General features: G+C 42.1%; 3 protein-coding genes across 3 annotated transcripts; 1 reads left to right on the top strand and 2 right to left on the bottom strand.

Moving 5' to 3' along the window:
* Positions 1 to 225: 225 nt before the first annotated feature.
* cd164l2 (CD164 sialomucin-like 2) lies at positions 226 to 3,171 on the bottom strand. Its single transcript, XM_067611836.1, has 6 exons — positions 2,819 to 3,171; positions 2,320 to 2,406; positions 2,021 to 2,113; positions 1,888 to 1,929; positions 1,474 to 1,633; positions 226 to 1,216 (listed from the first exon to the last, which is right to left on the bottom strand). The coding sequence occupies exons 1-6, from the start codon at positions 2,895 to 2,897 to the stop codon at positions 1,201 to 1,203; spliced, it is 477 nt and encodes a 158-aa protein (XP_067467937.1). The 5' UTR covers positions 2,898 to 3,171; the 3' UTR covers positions 226 to 1,200.
* A 2,760-nt stretch (positions 3,172 to 5,931) lies between these two features.
* gpr3 (G protein-coupled receptor 3) lies at positions 5,932 to 9,385 on the top strand. Its single transcript, XM_067613205.1, has 2 exons — positions 5,932 to 6,214; positions 7,688 to 9,385. Exon 2 carries the CDS (start codon positions 7,716 to 7,718, stop codon positions 8,706 to 8,708), a length of 993 nt encoding a protein of 330 aa, XP_067469306.1. The 5' UTR covers positions 5,932 to 6,214; positions 7,688 to 7,715; the 3' UTR covers positions 8,709 to 9,385.
* A 485-nt stretch (positions 9,386 to 9,870) lies between these two features.
* wasf2 (WASP family member 2) lies at positions 9,871 to 18,128 on the bottom strand. The gene is made up of 9 exons (XM_067613204.1): positions 17,986 to 18,128; positions 16,481 to 16,644; positions 16,122 to 16,256; positions 15,581 to 15,734; positions 14,331 to 14,448; positions 14,081 to 14,202; positions 12,898 to 13,056; positions 12,094 to 12,581; positions 9,871 to 11,343 (listed from the first exon to the last, which is right to left on the bottom strand). The coding sequence occupies exons 2-9, from the start codon at positions 16,611 to 16,613 to the stop codon at positions 11,186 to 11,188; spliced, it is 1,467 nt and encodes a 488-aa protein (XP_067469305.1). The 5' UTR covers positions 16,614 to 16,644; positions 17,986 to 18,128; the 3' UTR covers positions 9,871 to 11,185.
* Between the last annotated feature and the right edge of the window lie 279 nt (positions 18,129 to 18,407).

The following is an 18,407-nucleotide window of genomic DNA, read 5'->3' as shown; positions in this document are numbered from 1 at the left end:
GTACTTAAAGATTAATAGGCGATTCTTATCTGCAGATTCCCAGAATGCGTCGCTGGTCGCACCCACATTATTGTCGAATCAGTTCTCTCACTCTACTGGCATGAGCAAATACACAACACATACTGCACAATCTCTCTCTGTGATAAGCTGTACTCTGCATACTCAAGAAAGCAGACACGTGACATTCAGAGTTACAGGTATTTATCAGTAGTTTGCACAGGCTGGCAGGCTTCTACATATTATTTTAATGGCATCACAAAAAAATCCAAACGGCTCAATCATCATAATATTTACCAGCATCCTCTGCATTAGCATGAATAAACAGGATTACTTCTCTTTGAGCTGTTATTAAAGGGTGAAGGTTATATATTTAATATAAATGTGAGCAGTCAAAACTGAAAATATCCTCTGTGAAACTGAATTTATATATATATAAAAAAGATTATATGCTATACTGGTAGTTTTTCATGAAGTTTAAAGGTCCTGAAAGTTGGGTCTGGGGAGCTCCAGGGGGCTCAGCTAAATTATTTCACTCACTACAAGTTAATATATGAAATAATTATATTAGATGCATAAATATTTTAATTTTTTTCAATAAAACACTAGAAAGTTATGCAACTCCACAATAAAATACAGAAGTCATCTTACATGATGGCCAAAATCTGGTGAAATGGAGGTCAAAGGTCTCATTTTGATCTATTTCAGGGTTTTTGAAAAATGTTCAAATGCTTGTCATGACCTTGTCTGACCTGCTGTCTACATGGGATTGTATCATTCTTTCCCATGACTGCGCTGCACTATATTTGAAGACATTTCATATCCACACAGCTAGTAGTGTTGTTGCTAGGAGGCAAATCACTCAATTGGTAAGTTAAGTAAAGATTAGGAGTTCACAAAAATCAATTGCTGAACATGTTAAATAAATCTCTTTGGTGTGAATCTCTTTTGTCAGTAAAACTGTCTCTGATGTGTGTAAAATACCATATGAACACAATGAACACAGACACTCATTAAACGATGCAGTATTCTGAGAAAAATGTCCTCTTATAAACACACCCATCCCCTAGGGGTACACATGGGGAAAAAACCAAAAATGAAAAAAAAAAAAAAAAAAAAAGTCAAATCTTGTCGTCACTACTGGATGAGTCACTGCTCTGCTGTCCTCCACCCTCATCCATTTGCCCTTCATACATCTTGTCTTCATTGTGGCTGCTCTCTGTGTAAAGACAGAGACAAATTTTGATACGGACAGATGGGGTTTGTGATCAGAATCCAAATACAATCTGGAGGGATGTTGGAGGTGAGTCTCTTTCTATGTGGGGCGCTGTTGATCACACTTTCTGCCACCAGATGTTGCTGTTGTACCAACCTCTTAACACAGTGATACCCAGACACGTTTACATGCACACACTTAAACTGATACAGTCACGCTACATTCTCTCTGTTCTCTGACACCTACGTGCACAAACTCACATGGGGTCATAGCTGCTCTGCTCTTTGGATTTGAGGAAGCGCATGGCGAAGAAGCCGCCAGCCTGCAGGCACAGCACAAGTATGATGCCTCCGATAAAGCTTGACATGTCAAACTTGGCCTGGGAGAACTCGGAGGTCGATTTTGGGTTGCTGCCATCACCTGGAGGGAGAGGAGCAGAGTTTCAAGGGTTTACAGTGAAATGGTATATAAGCAGGGCGAGGAGGAGGGGAAAGAAGAGAGGGTTATTTTTTTCTTTACTGTGTGACAGCAGAGAGAAATGCACTGACACCTACATGACTGAGTGGTTTAGGGGAATGTTTTACTCAGCTCTTATGGGAATAATAAATGTCTGACGCAAAAGAGAGGGAAGAGTTTGGGAGGGGGGATGCTGGAGTAGAGCCAATACATTTTACCTGAGTCACCTTCACCTCCTCCTTCAGCAACAGTCTCTACAACTGGAGAAATAAAACATGTATAAGAGATAAGAGATGCTGAAGGTGCAGAGAAATAGTTTGTTATTTATTGTGTGTTGTTATTTGTTGCTACCTGTGCACAGTTCAGACACTCTGGTCCAGCTACAGTTCATCGCGTTGTCTGCCGAGTTGCCCTCGTCATTCATACACATGCCTGTATCATTACCTGAGACAGAAAGAACAAGCATTGTAGTGTGTGTGTGTGCGTGTGTGTGTGTGTGTTTGTGTGTGTATCATGTCTGTGTTCCTGGCATACTAAATAATTCAGTCATCTTCTACAAACCAGGGAAGCTTATGTTACAGCAGCTGTGATGATTGAATTACTATCAGAGGTCAGGTGTGTGTGTGTGAGTGAGTGTGTGCGCGTGTCACCATCTGGACAAAGCCTCCAGACGCAGCCTGTCAGGTTGAGCATGGAGTCTCCAACGCACAGGTCACATGACTCGGCTTGAGAACAATCTGTGGGAGGGACACAACTGGCAGTCAATTAGAAGTGTCACTCATACTAGTTGACTGACCGACAAACAATTATCTTCCCACAGAACACGTTGCCAGCTTAATTATTGTAAGACGTCACATTAGTTTGGACAGAATGACGTAAGTAGGCAAAAGAAAGGAGGAAATGCCAAAGAAAAGAATCTCATTCACCTCTCACAGTTTGTCAGTTTATAAGAAATGCTGGAGAAGAAGCCGTCTTCACAGTAAATAGAAGGAGAGATATTATCAAGAAAAGCTCTTGAAGGAGATCAAATCAGGTTCTGATGAAGACAAGGAGTCAAGAAAAGGAGACATTAGAGGCTAAGTGTAGGATAACATCCCAACAGCTTACTGTTGGAAAGACATAAACACATTTAAGACATGTGGATCTTACCTGACTGTGAATACACAGAGGGCACCACTGCGACAAGCAGCAGTGTGGCGCAGAGGACCTTCAAAACCAACCGCTGCATCCTGACAGCCACAGAACACCTGCTGCTGACAGCTCTGACTGAGCACCGAACGGCGAGCAGACTTTGTATTAGCACAAAAAGGTTTTAAATTTAAATATTTTCAGGAAGTTCCTTAAAAGTGTATCCAAAAGTCGCAACGAGAGAGAGATATGGTTCCTTGCTAGGACAGAGAAAGAGAGAAAGACAGGAGATGCAGAGACCTGTGTAACATGAGCAACACCCAAACTTGGTTCCCAGGCAACCAGCCGACCCACCTCAGTCCTCCTGAAATACACACCGGTTTGGACGGGCTGACACCTGCTTACTTCAGCAGGCAATGCACACACACACACACACACACACACACACACACACACACACACATACACACACACACACACACACACACACACACACACACACACACACACACACACACACACCTGCATTCACACATACATCCTTACAAACACCATAAACAATAGTGGGACAAAGAGGAATACCAATTACACAGGGTCTTAAATTAACTGAGAAATCATTTTAGTATCTACACTAAAAATAACTTTTGTAGCCTTGAGGTGTATTACCATAAAATATATTTCTGTAACACAAAATTATGTTTTTTTAATGACTTTTCTTTTTTTTTCCCTTGTTAAATATTTTCACCTAATCATGCCCCTAAAAATCAGTCAAATTAAGCATTTTGAGAAGGAAAAATCACTCTTTAGCCAAACTGATCACAACTCATTTCCTCACTAAGGCCATAACCTCTGACAAGGGGTCTCTAGTAAACAATAAAATAAAATACAAAGGTTGGCCATCACTGGGAATAAACTAGAACCAGCAGGAACCAATTTCACTGTTTTTCCTGTGAAGGTTCAAGCCACATTGTCTTCCTAAAGACAGATTTTAACCGGAGAAAGATTACTCATTGTAATCAAGGATGTGTCTGATACAGTAGTTATTAATATGTGTTTTATGGACAGCTCTTCACACTGTAGACGTAAATGCTTTTAAAATATAAAGTGACATTGGTGTGGGATGAAGAAGTGGTCAGAAATCATGTGACTATGTACAGTAGACAGCCTGTACGTCAATAGTCTATTATCACCTCAAATGTGTCACTGACAGCGATGAAGTGCTGCACGCCCAGTCAACTGTCACACCTGTCAAACACAGTTGATTTGCCAGTGATAAACAACTCAGACAAGGTTTTTTAATTCGATGTCCAAATTGAGGTACAAAATAACAGCAATGCTTTCACTGGCTGTAAAGAGGTGAGAAGTGAGGTGAAATCTGTCCAAAGTTACATAATCAAAGCTGCATCAGATCAGGAATCAATGACATATTTGAGGCACATTTTTCACATTCACAACTACATTAAGACATAATCTGGACATGTAGTGCAAGAAAAAACTGCAAGTACTGGTTGGATAGAAGTTGTGGAAATAGAGGGGGCTCAGGATGCTCTACTGAGAGAAGGGTCTGTAATTCCCAGATGTGTTCCTGTACACAAACATGCAAATGCACCAGCACAAAAAGTACAAGTGCTCTGACCCTCAACGTGTGGCTTTGTAATGCAAATGCACTGAGTCATAGCCCGGGTCTAGCCCTCAAAATCAGCTGCATTGAGTCCAGTATCACGACACACGTTCAAGCTTTATGCAATGAATTCCACCACCTCCTCCTCCTCCTCCTTCACTCACACAGACGTTGCTCATGAACTCCCACATCTCATATGCTCTCTCACACATTGTATAGGTGGATCTCACACACACACACACACACACACATACACACAAGGGGATATTCTGCAGTCCTGTCGAACACGATCTCCTCCTCCACTGATGCTCCCACTGCTGGCAAAAATGGTTACACCAGCCACAAAACATGGATAATGCTGCAATTTACAGTCTAGGGCGTCAAGACGGCTTATTAGTACAAATACACATATTCTATAAGAGGGCAAAGACATAGAAACCATCACAATGTATAGAACTGTATGTATAGACGAGGAAAATCACCAGGCTATTCCACAAATAATATCACTTACTGATGTTTTAATGACCTCATCGCAGACAAATGGGAAAATGCAGACCAGAAAGTGGGATTTTGCATAAATTAGGAGATGCCCGCTAATAGAGGCGACATTTTGAAGGTGACAAATGTTGCACTTTAGATTTTCTCTCAGTGACGTAGGAGGAGCTTATCGGCAGGAAGCGTGTCCTAATATGGCTCGGGGAAGGATGAGATGCCCCCAGTTTAGCGCATTGAAATGCGTGACCACGTAGACAGTACAAGCCATCCTGCAGCACCCACGCTCACTATCAAACCGGGGAAGCCACGGATTCCCTACTGCTGGTGTTATTACTGTAGGAGGCAGGGGTCTGCGTTTCTGTGAAAAGATGCTCGAGAGAGAAATCAATGAATTAGATAATAGCCATTTCATCCGTCATTTTGCGCACCACCCACATCAGCACACACATCTTTATGTGCATGACACAGTCTTAAGCTTTCTTAATGATTTTGAGTTAAAGGCACACTTATAACTTTTTTCCCCCGTGCATATACACTATTAAACTCCCAGTATCACAGCAATAATATACAAATAATGATCATAATAAATGGAATGGGGGACAATGTCATATTTTTAAGCAGCCATATTTTTAAGTTACAGATTTGTGTTGCTCTGCAGGACATCTCCCCATGAGTCATCGCGCTGCGTTTCAGCACCGTGGACAGCTCCAGCCCAGATGTTTGTCCCCACAGCTCGAGACTTTGGAGATCTGCCCAACATCAAACAATATCCTCTCATTCAAGAAGGCCCCTGGGTCTTATTGAGAAAATGTCTGAGTCTGTGTTGGAAATGGATGGTGGGGGTCATTATTTACAAGAAATGAGAGCAAGAGTGAACCGCAGTGGGAGGGGCCACAGAGATGCCGCATTTTTCTGAATGAAATTACTCCATCCCCTCCCTATACTCTCCCGCATCCGCAACGTCGGCACCTCATTGGTCGAACCTCCCAGCCGCTGACGTCAGGCTGGCTCTCTTGTGGCTGAGTCCGCGCGCAAGAGCATCCATTCAGCCTCCGATAATCGCTCCGAAGAGATTGAAGAAGAGGAGATGCGAGGCGATGCCAAGTGAGCGTTTAACGCAACTTTGATGAAGAGAGGAGCGCGGAGCGGTGAGCTACACTGGGACTGTCCTCCTTATTTAAACTGGCACCGTGCATCACATCACGGACGGGCATCACCGCATCTCCATCATTTGAGCTTAAAAGAGAAGAGATCTGTTCTATTAAAGTCTTGCAAAGGAGTCAAAGGATCGTGCTAATAAGGTAAGATGAATAACTCAATGTATGCATGTATATACTGTGCGGTGCGCGCGTGTCCGTGTGTGTGTGTGCGTGCGTGCGTTGGGGACATCCTCTGTGGTGCAATGAACCTGCAATTGTATTATACAGCAGGGTCCTCCGCACCAGGAGGTGGGATATACCTCCTCCTCAGTCTGAGACAGGAGAGGGAGGAGAACGAGTCCGCCAGTATGAGCTGAACAAAATCTTAAAAGATGATTGATGAATTTCCTTTCAGTGGGCTGAAAGGACATTTTGATATGTACTCAAGAACAAGCTGATAACATACCAGGCAGCACAAGTCTCTTAACTAGTCGAATTACTCAGAAAGCCAAAGTGAAGCATAATTAACAGTAGAAGCTTTTTATCTTTCATGATAAGCAGCACTGAGTGGTACATGTAGTCTGTCTGAGGTTTAAAATGTGGTGTCCCTCTTGATGAACATCATGTTTGGACAGCAACGGGAGGGAAACCTCATACTGCAGCTCGCACAATAAATCTGAAAGTGATTCATTCTTAAACCACACAACATCCCAATAAATTATTTTTAAGATGTTTGGAAAGTGCTGAAATATGTGGATGGAGGATAAAGCCAAGAGCAAACAGTGAAGTGCTTAAGACTGAGCTTTATTAATGATAGCCTGATAATAATAATAATGATACTACATTTAAAATGATAATAATACAGGGATGTTTTCGTTACTCTATCTATCTGTTACATAGCCTACATATTAATTCAATTTGATTTGCATGAGTTCTGGTAAGATTTAAGACTGTGACGTCACTGACATTTCAGGAGCCAGTATGATTACAGAACAGGTTCATTTCTGGAAAAAATGAAAATGAAACAGTCAGAATGTATGGGCAAAAAAAATTGATTATCTGACTGGCACAATTTCAAAATGAGTCATTTTTAAAATGCATTTTCCAGCCTGACCACACATAGTAAATTAACTGTTTGTTATGTAATTGCATTTCCATTTTTTACTGCAAGGTATATGTTTTTCATTAAAGTTCATCTAGGGACAAGATAAACTTGGACTGTAAATTAGCTCAGGCTGTAAAAACAAGGATTTGTGGCTTATTAGTCAATTCAGTGCTTACATATCTGCCCCAATACTTATTAATTTACTAAATAACTAAATACATTGTTTTAAACACTTTGGAAGAATAAGGAACAATACAGATGACTGAGGCAAGAGAGTGAGGTACATGACAATCACTAATGCCACTCAATGCACTCATAGTGATAATCTATTTTTATATCAACTGCATTAAGATCTAAAGTACGTTATCCCATTAAGTGCTCTTCTGCTCTGCCTGATGCCTGCAGCAGCTCCACAGTCTGAAACCAAAGCTTCTGGTCAACAGAGGCTGTTAAATGGACAGATGGGGACGCACTAATGACCCATCAGAGCTAATGTCAACATGTTTTCTTCTTTTTTCTCTCTCTCTTAGGTTGTGTCTGTGTGATTGCTGACCAGCCATGATCCTGAACACCTCTGACCTGGGCTGGGATGAGTCTTCTGGTATGGACCCCTTCTTCCCTCTGGACCAGGTGGATAACTCCTCTCCGTATGAAGTCCCGCCCCTCACAGTGTGGGGCGTGGCCCTGTGTGTTTCAGGAACTCTCATCGCCACTGAAAATGCAATAGTTGTCACCACCATCTTGGCCACCCCCTCTCTGCGCGCCCCTGTTTTCCTGCTGCTCGCCAGCCTCGGATTGGCAGATCTCCTGGCAGGCGTGGCTTTGATCTTGCACTTCCTCTTCCTGTTCTGCGTGGAGCCCAGTGATTGGTCGGAATTAGTGACCTCAGGACTGCTAGTGACATCACTGACTGCCTCCCTCTGTAGCCTGATGGGTGTTGCCTTGGACCGATACCTGTCCTTAAGCCATGCCCTCACCTATGGCTCCGGCCAATCCCGTCGCCGCGCCGCTGTCCTCCTGCTGCTGGTCTGGGTGGGTGCATGTGTCATCGGGGCAGGACCAGTAATGGGATGGCACTGTCTAGACAAGCCAAATTCCTGTTCTGTAGCACGACCTCTGACTCGGACATACCTATCGCTGCTGTGTGGTGGCTTCCTGGTGATTGTCATGGTGACCTTGCAATTGTATGCCGGGATCTGTCGTGTGGCAAGGCGGCACGCCCACGCCATTGCTACCCAGAGGCACTTCCTTCCCTCTAACCAATCATATGCAAGCAAACACAGCAGTGGGAGGGGCTTCTCTCGGTTGATCCTGGTCCTCAGTGTGTTTGTGGGCTGCTGGATGCCTTTCTCCCTCTGGGGGCTGCTGGGTGATGCATCCAGCCCTCCTCTGTACACCTACGCCACCTTGGTGCCGGCGGCGGGCAGCTCCCTGCTGAACCCCATACTCTACAGTCTGAGAAACAAAGACATTCGCAAGGTTTTGCTCCAAGCCTGCTGCCCCCACAGATGCGCACACAACGCACACATACACTACCCTGTTGACGTGTAGACTGCCAAACTTCGCCAATCTATGCCAGACATATCAGTTTGTATGCCAAGATACACACACAGCTGTATTGACTGTCATCCAAATCAAGAACATGAAGTCTCACATACGCCCACACACACATGAGCAGCACTTCCCTGAGAAACGAGGGCCCTTCTACAAATCAGAATGTACTGAACTGTTCTGGCTGGCAGCCATCTTGGAACAGCTCTGCTGTTGTCACAAAGACTAAATGTACTGTTTTGTGTATACTTTGTGCCTCATCCTGAGTCAATTGTAGCTCCACTGGATCCCCCAGAATGAAACAATCACAGAGACGCTATATATGTACCCACTCATCAAAAGTGGATTTAATGACGACCGGCACTTTAAGACAAGAGGAAGGAATGGGTTTTTAATTGTAAGCCAATCACAGTGTAATGACATACAGTACCAGTCAAAAGTTTGGACACACTTTCACATTGAAGTGAATGGGAAGGTGCATGCAAGTTTTGACTGGTACTGTATTTGATCCAAAGCCCAATTTTATTTACTTGAATGTCTAGAATACACAATGTTCTCGATCTTTGAGATTCTATTTTGCACTTGAAAGGTACTGACCATATGTTCGTGTTGCACAACCTTTTTGAAATGAATGAATATTTTATACCGATGAATAATAAATATGATTTTTTCTACCAGGCGATGTCAGCACTCTTCTCTTCACTGCTGCTGAGGCTTTTAGTGTCTCTTTCTCTCTCTCTCTCTTTAACTCAATTAGACACAGCCTGGTGCTTTCTATTCCTGTATCCTAAATTATTAGGTGGTTAAAGCAAACTTCAACGTCATTATCATCACTCTGTACCTGCTGCATCCTTTTAAAATCTACAAAGAAGCAGCTTTGGTATGAGGATAGAGTGATTATACAAGAGGTTTTTCTCTCCTCCTACTCATTTTCTGAACTTTTATCTGGTTCAATTCATTTTCACACACCCTACACAGTCAGCACTGGTGCACTGGTACTGTGAAAAAAGGTGTCCACTGCTGACTTAAAAAGGATGAGTCATGGATAAAGCATGAGGAGTCTTTTGCCAAGAACTGACATCCTTGGGAACTTGTTATTTAACATACCACACCATATACACTATTTGAACATTCTCACAGAGAAACAGACAAAAACAATCACTGTCATTCACTCTATCTTTATTGAAATAATGATAATCATTTGGAAATTTAAGGCAGGAGAAGCAGAACTTTGGCTAAGCAAGCTGTGTGATTGTGCTGTAACACAGGCAGACTTAAAACAAAAGGCACTTGAAAAATACATGGTCCACACTAAACATCAGTCAGTTCTACATTTGACTTAGTATTTTTGGAAGACGCTGATCAGTGACCAGTGTGGACAATGGAGCTCAACCTGCACTGACACTAAACTGCAGTATAAAAGCCCCTCTCAGGTAGCAGGATAAGGCAAAGAGCTGCCTGATTTTATGCAGAGCACAGTGATTAAAGCATCAGAGCCTCGTTCATCCCCAGGAAAGTTCAAAATTGCAGAGAGAAATACATAACAGAGTAAAAACCCCGTACAAAATGAATCATGTGTTAAACGTCTGCATATGCTCAGTATGGTGATCTCATTAGCACCCCAGGTGTCTGACTTGACATACCCTTTCACACTGAATAATACATTTATGAATTTGTTTAGAAGCTACAACCACCTCTCATCCACAAGTCAATTGTTCCCATGACTACGACACACACAAAAAAAAGACCGGGTATAAAAAGTGTAGAGAGGAAAAGTGATAAAAAACTGTGCTTTAAGATTTAAAGGTATTGCATTAATCATCTTTGCATGATTCAATACGTAATATAAACCATAAACTTTACAGCTATATCATCTATAATCTATGAATGAGCTAGGGTGTTCTGACGTCATCACACCACAGTGTGTCTTTCCACTGAGTTCATACAAATATTGTGCATGGAAGAGGTTGGGTGCATGTGCGTGTGTGTGTGTACTCCCTCTCCATTACCCTTTGCCATAATAAACTAAAGCAGATCAAATCAGGCTCCCTGCCAGGGCTCCTGATTCTGATAGACACCAAGATAAAGACAGAGATATTAAAGACGATGTGATGTGTTTACGCACAGACATCGCAGAGAGACGTGCATCACATCACAACACTCACATCAATGTGTGTCAGCCAATGAAGCAATGGAAAACTGGGACACAACCAGGCACACACACACACACATACACACACTCATCTTTGTACTTGTGCACCTCTGAAAGGAATAAATTTGGATAAATAGGAATAAATGGGTCAAGGAATGTGATTTATAATAGGTCACTTGTACATAGACTACACTCAAACTCACACATAGAAATATGGACCTCTGATTCAGTGGTGCTTCAGAATGTAATCTGAATGCTAAAACTCTGATGTTTAAAGCTGAGGAAAGATACAAAGGTGGTAGTGAAGGTGAAACCAGGACAACTATCATTCAGACCATTCATCATCATCAAACTCTGAAGAGTCATCCTCGCTGTCGCTGCACTCCACAGCGATACGACGCGACAGGATGGCAGCCACGTCGTTGCCGATGTGATCCCTCTTCTCCTGCTCCCGCTGTGCCTCCACTTTCCGCAGGTTGAAGCCTAAGAGGGAGTTAGTGAGGATGGTTATGATGAGTGCTTGACTTGTTTTTTTCTGGTTTTATTCTTAATGCATGTATACCACTTTCAGGAAATCTTTGTTTGCAATAAAAGCTGTAATTGGTGGAAGAAGTATTCAGATCCTCTATTTAAGTAAATGTGGAAGAATTGAACATTTTACTAAAAAATAATTATTTATTATAGCAAAACATACTCAAAGGTACTTTATAGAATTTGTGGCCACTAGTAGTGCTATGAAGCAATGTTTTTACAAGTTGTTCCCTGTTTTGTGTCTATGTCATGCACACAAATGACGAAACAAGTGCACTTTGAAGATTTCATGCTAAGTCATTAATCGTCAGCTGGCAGAAGTAACATGCCAAGAAATGTAGTATGCGCCAGCGAAAGTAAGAATGAAGAGCATACAGGATTTAAAAATATTTCTAAAAATTTGCTTTACAAATGTTTTATAAAGATGTTAATGCAGAGATCAAGTTTAAAAGGCCTCACAGATACATACAATACTTCTAGGTCATAACCAATGAATGTAAATATAATTTTGTTTGTTTACAAGAAAACTCCACAGGGCACCTTTAAACGGAAAGGTCTGACATTTTATCTATATTTTATAGTATATGATACACTTTGTACATACACTAGCTTGTTTTGCTAGTTTCAGATGTATATCAGCCAATCAGCAGTGAGGACTGTCACCATCCATTTTACACTGATCTGTTCCCTGTAGTGTCTTACCTTGTCGGATGGCCTGCAGCAGGTCACTCCGAGCATCACCGGCGGGTTCTGGCTGCGGTTTAGGAGCAGAGCTGGGTGCCACTCCACCACCAGAGGGAGTGGAGATTTCAAAGGATGGGGGAGGAGGACCAGGGGGAGGTGGAGGAGGAGGAGGAGGAGGTGGTGGACCACCACCTGTAGGCATGGGCGGTGGGGGTGGAGGAGATACAGCGGACATAGTAGGTGGAGGAGGGGGAGCAGGTGGGGAGGGATAGGCGGAAGGAGAGGAGGAGGGGGGAGGAGGGGAAGGTGGGGTGTCAAAGCCAGGGGGAGGTGGGGGAACCCCAAAGCCGGAGGGTGGAGGTGGGGGAGGGGGTGCAGGGGGAGGGGAGAGGTTAGGGCGAGAGTTGGCTGGCGGAGAGGCCATTGGGGGAGCAGGAGGCGGGTGGTTTGGACTCAGTACGCTGACACGTTTCTGGGTCGGTGCACCATACTGTCCATCGTTAAACCTGCCAAAAACAGAACCGAACTTAGTGATAAAAGAAGAAGTTAAAGAGCAAAATAGACCCTCAATTTCCCTCCATCAACCTTCAGTTTCTTTGCAGCTGCAACCAGAGCAGCTCATGTTCATTAAAGAATCACAGGCTGAAAGTGAACAGTGGGCTTACAGTCTGTTCTGCTGTTGTACCCTATAATTTGAGACAATGTGTCTTGGAGCAGCTGTGCAGTACATGTGTAGCTGTATGTTCAGAACATGATGGCTGGTGATGGTAGCGCAGCAGCGTGTTGGTGTATGCATGAGCTTGTACGTATGATGCTACTTACGCCATGTCTGGAGGTGGAGGGGGCAGGAAGTCATCAGGGCCAGGCGGAGGGAGAGGGGAGCCGGGGTCGTAAGCGTAGGAGCCTGTACTCTGCTCCAGGCCTTCAGAAGTGAAGCCATCTCCAGATCCAATACTGCCATTCAGACCCTCAGAAGAATTCCTTGAGACACATTTAATGCATTGTTATTGACCAAAATAAAGTTAGTCATCTGTAGTCTCATAAGTTACCTCAATAAGTAATATTTGGCATTTACAGACATAATTAGCAGTTGTGTGCCATGTACTTCTTATGAAAAATTACCCCAAAGACATTTAAGAGGAAGTGTAACAAATGCATTTAAAGCAGAAGGCACAAATAGTGACTTGCACCCAGTGGTAACTGTTCTCACACATATTAAAAATAACCAAATACAAAGTGCTGTGTTCACCATTCAACTTAACAGCTTGATGTTTTTTCCGCATCAGGCCTGGCTTATGATTGAGTTACAAATAAGCCAACAAATTAAATGGTGAATCATTTGATGCATCACTGATTAAGCTGCAGCGGACACAATGTGCACACATTAAAAACACAGAAGTACAGAAATACTGTAGGCGTTCTTCACTTTTTATATTCTTTTTAACATTTTTTTAACATTTATTTCCTTTTTCTGTTTTTATATTCTTGTTTTTCTATTTAATTCTAACAAAAAGAATAAATATTACTGTTGTTTGTTCTTTCTCTCTGATAATTTTTAGGTATTTATTTCATATGTTTATGCCTATTCAACATGTTTACAGTGTTACAATGAAAATAAATAACAACCCTGAAGCCTGATGTGACTCATACGTTTGTTCACTGCCATTTGTTAGGGACAGCCAGTACTACACCCAATCCCCAGAGAACATTTTCATACAGGACATACCACAGACTGGCCTATCACTGTGTACAGATTGGTTGATAGAAAAAAAAAAAAAAAGGGGGGGGGGGGGGGGGGGGGAGTTGAATTCACCCTGTGAGTGCCCTTTCTGTAAACACATACTTCCATTGTGTTCACTAGTGAAAGTAATCTTGAATTCATTGAGTCATTATTGCCTAATCGTCACTAAAATAAACTCAAATGCTTCTTGAGTCTGTAGTGTTGCACCAAAACGCATCTCCATCAACCTGCGGAGACTTCAACTCACTCCATCTCTCAACTTACATCAAATCATTCTTCGGCACCACAAACTCCTCTCCCATCTTGCGGCGCTCCCATTCCTCCTTCCTGGTTTTGATCTTACGAGGATTGAGCGTCCGCTGGTTCAGGTTGTCTTTCTTCTCCTTCTACTCAGAAAAGGAGACAGCGACAAGAGTGATTAACAGCTAAATCAGAACGAAAGTTTTTGTTTAAATTCCATGACTGCTATGTTTCTTATTTTTTGCGTGTATGAGCGTGTTTATGCGTGTCTCACTCGGTGCTTGCGTTTCTCCTTCATGATGTCCTTGGTGTCCTGCAGCATCTTCTCCTTCCATAGGTCAAAGAAGTAGGAAGGATCCGTGTAAAACTTCAGGGCTTCCCTCCCATCCTCCCTGTAGAAAATCATTTATAGACATTATAAATACATTTAGGCATCAGCTACACTTAATGTACATACATATGTAACAGATCTTTATCCGCTTTATGTGTCAAAATATTACCACGCCATAAAACTTCTCTTTTTAGGAACAGAGAGCGCTACTTTCTTGTGACATCCACGGTACATGGTAAGCATGAAAGTGAACAAATTTACCACATTTGAGGTCAAATGAAAACCACTGTCACCAGTCAAAGAGTCTTGATAATATAATTGGTTTATCATTGATGCCACTGCTGTGGTTACTGATTATACAGATTTCTTCCTCAACCAACCCAGCCTCCTGCTGTTCTGGTTTCTAATTATCTTGCTTCTGATGACACCTCTCGTCTCGTGCATAATTTATATTCAAGATCTCGCTGATATGTGTCAACTGGGTTGTGACATACATGATTATTGTTTTACCCGCAGAATTTCTCTAATGCTGCTTTCGTTCAATTGAGGGGAATACTCACAGTATAAACAGAGCCATTTAAACCAAATATTACATAACCATTTGTTACTTTATATGGTCAATCCTCATTGACATGAAATGTTTCAGATTCTTTCTTTCTTTTTTTTTTTTTTTAGACCAGAACAAAACGATCAGTGTTAATTTTAAAATTCAAACAGTGAAACAGTGAAACAAAAAAACGCCTGATCATATAAATAGGTCAGATCTATTTTCTCTCTGTCACGTGTTGACTGATGAACAGAAGAAAACCGTAGAACATCAGCATGGTATAGACTAAAGGAAGTGGGCTACGTGTCTTTAGGAACATGTCAGCAATTTTGACATTTTAGTGATGTTTGACATCATAAATACTGAAATTCTGCAATTGTTTTTTCCACCTTTTAATTGGGAGAAAGCTTCATTAAGACAGACACACAATGTTACAGCCAAGCCTCTATTTGAGAACCACTCTTTGATGAGTTTTGAAAGCATATGTATCAAAGAAGTGGATATGAATAATGCATAATGATGACAAACATATAGCATGCCTGCGTGTACTTTCACGTGTGCACATGTGCATGCACGTGGTCTTATTTTTCCTTTCATGGTTTGCTCAAGTGAATGAATATGATTCATGATTCATGCCAAGTCCTACCGGTATTGGCTGAGATGATTGAGTGGTGGGGGTGGATCACAGGTTGTATAGGTGTCCTGTACAGGCATTGGCAGAGACGGCCTGGTAAACAGCTGCTGGTCCTGGGTCAGGCTGCTCCGGAAGGCCTTACGGGTAGTGATGGCCTGCAGAGAGACTGAAAGAGAAAGAGAAAGAACAGAGAATGTAATTGAATATTCAATGTCCACATAGAGAAGAGGTGCTGGCAAAGTAATGTTAATTGGATACGTTTTGTCCTTTTAAGAGTGACTAAATCTTTACCATGTTTTTTTTTTTTTTTAACAGGCGAACCAATTTTAAGCAATTTTTCTCTTTAAATTAGCAGTGTCAGCAATGTTCAAACATTATTTTTTACACTTAGTGTGTGTATTTGCAGTTTGAAAATAGACTAAGAACGATTTATTTCATGCTCTCAGACAAGTAACTAAACATTAAAATGCAGACTATTATATAATATATATATTAGCTGTATTCAAATTGATGTACACACTAACATGAGTATTGGTAATGACGGAATACTTACCCTCCTCCTCTTTAGGGTCCAGTTGAGTGACTTTGACCTGCAGACGATCCACTCTTTCCCCCAGCGTATTTACTCTGATGGCGAATGCTCCAGCCTGTACAAACAGCTCCCCGAACACATCCTCTGCATACTTGCCTACAAACACACAGCCACACACACAGGGCTTAACTTGCATGTATAATTTGCATATCTGAAGATATTCGTTTCACACACGCTCAATAAATACATATTAATAAATCTCAACTTCATTAGAAGTAAAAGCAAATTGTAGTCACCACATAAACATGCAAATACGCATCACACACATTCGCCACGTGTTACAAACCACTGACACCTGTCCACACACTGCAAACACTCACTGAGGCTGCCGAGCTGACGGATGATGTTGGCCAAGCTGATATTGGTGACACATTCTAGCTCACTGCGGATGTTGGTGGGGATGGTCTGGCGACACACATGTCGCGGTTCTATATTCCTGGTAACCAGAGGCATGGTGGGGTGTGGTGGGTAGAGGGGCCCAACCCTGGAGGGGAAGAGAACAGGGGTCATTTGAGCCAAAGATATACAAACATTAAGAGACTATAAGACAACACTGAGGCAGAGATGTATTACCACCTATTACATAGATCAGTGATACAAATTAGTCTTGTGTTGAAAGAATTAATTGATTATTTATCAAGCAACAATGCTGAAAATTCACTGGGTCCAGCTTCTCAAACATGAGGATCTACTGCGTTTTTTTGTTTGATATTATTATTTTTTTTGTAAGAGGTCCCTTTGAGCTCTGGAAATTATGGTGGGTATTTTTCACTGGTTCATGACAAATAATGTACGAACAGTGAATCGAAAAACAATAAATAAATTACTCGATAACAAAAATAATTGTTACTTTCAACCCTGAACAAGTCATATGCTCATGTGACATCCAGCCACATATATAAATACACACTGAACCAGACAGGGATAAAGCAGAAGCAAAACTAAAGCCTCAGCACAGACCCCAAAATAATCCACCCGGTCTATGTGAAGTAAACTGGAGAATAAAAACTTGTTAAAAAAAATCTTTGGTAGAGTAATGATTTCTGCGACATTATGCGTACAGTAACTTAAACATTTCAAATTACATTGGAAAAATAGCAGTCAGTGTGTGCTAATGTCAACCCCCCACGCAAAGCAGTATCTTTGCCATATGGAATCTGTTCAGAAAATGACAGAGATGTGCAGTGACTGCAGACTCTCTCTCTTCCTGCTACCAAGACAGTGCAGGCAAGCAGAATTTAGCTCACTGTAAGTATACCCTGCAGTGCTTCCTATTCCCCATTTTGGTTGCCTAATTACAAGTTTTTCATGTTGAGAATGGTGAGGTCATCACACAAATGGATTCAAGTTGTCTGCCCCTTTTCCTTGGGGATGACAGCCACGTTTTTGTGAGTATTTTCAAAGGGAGCATACTGTAGCTCTGTCACGTTTATTAACCTCTTCTCCATTATAAGGTTGAACCACAGCTTTAAGCACAAAACAGCTTCACACTGTGTGGTTAGTGGTCTCTTCAGCAGCAAGCTACAGTCAGCCGCCCTGGGCTGTCAAACTGACACACTGAAACTAGTAAGGTTTTACTAGTTAGAAGTTTAATATCTTGAATTAACTCTGCTAGCTACAACAAAACAAATGAACGTTACACTTTAGCGCCCTCAACATGAAGCTAGGTTGGCTAAAATATGCTAAAATGTAACTGGGGATCTCGGCCTTGTTACAGCAGGAAGTAACTTGTAAACGCCTCTTATCTCGAAGAAACAGTCAAACAAAAGTATATTTACACCCTTCAATTCATGGAAACATAACTGACTAATCATACTTTACTTACCGTCAAAATTAGCGACTGTAAGCTCCCTCTATACAGTCTGGTTGTTGTCCTTTCTCAAGATTTCTACAAGAAATGTTGAGCGGTACAGTACGCGGACGGGACAAACAGATCACGCAAGTCCCGGGATTCTGAACTTCTGATTGGTCAAGCCGCTGAGCTCCTCAAAGCTAATTGGCTGTCGCGCCTGTCGCTTATTTTTGGTGAGAACAGGATGTGGAAAATTCAACGTAAAAAGCGCAACTCCGCCCTGACTAGTGGCAAACATCTGGCCGCAATTTGCGTAACGGAGGGTGGAGGCAGGAGCACATTCCGACGTGCGCTCCAGCGAGTTGGAACTCGTCCGAGGAATGACTGGCATTGGCCTTTTATGAATAAGAAGATAACAAGAACTCACTATGGTGAAAAGCACTTAAGCAGATAAA

The sequence above is a fragment of the Thunnus thynnus genome, chromosome 15 (genome assembly GCF_963924715.1).
Source record: "Thunnus thynnus chromosome 15, fThuThy2.1, whole genome shotgun sequence".
In the NCBI taxonomy this organism is placed as follows: Eukaryota; Metazoa; Chordata; class Actinopteri; order Scombriformes; family Scombridae; genus Thunnus; species Thunnus thynnus.
The sequence above is the reverse complement of the archived record's forward strand: the minus strand, read 5'-3'. Positions and strand labels throughout refer to the sequence as shown.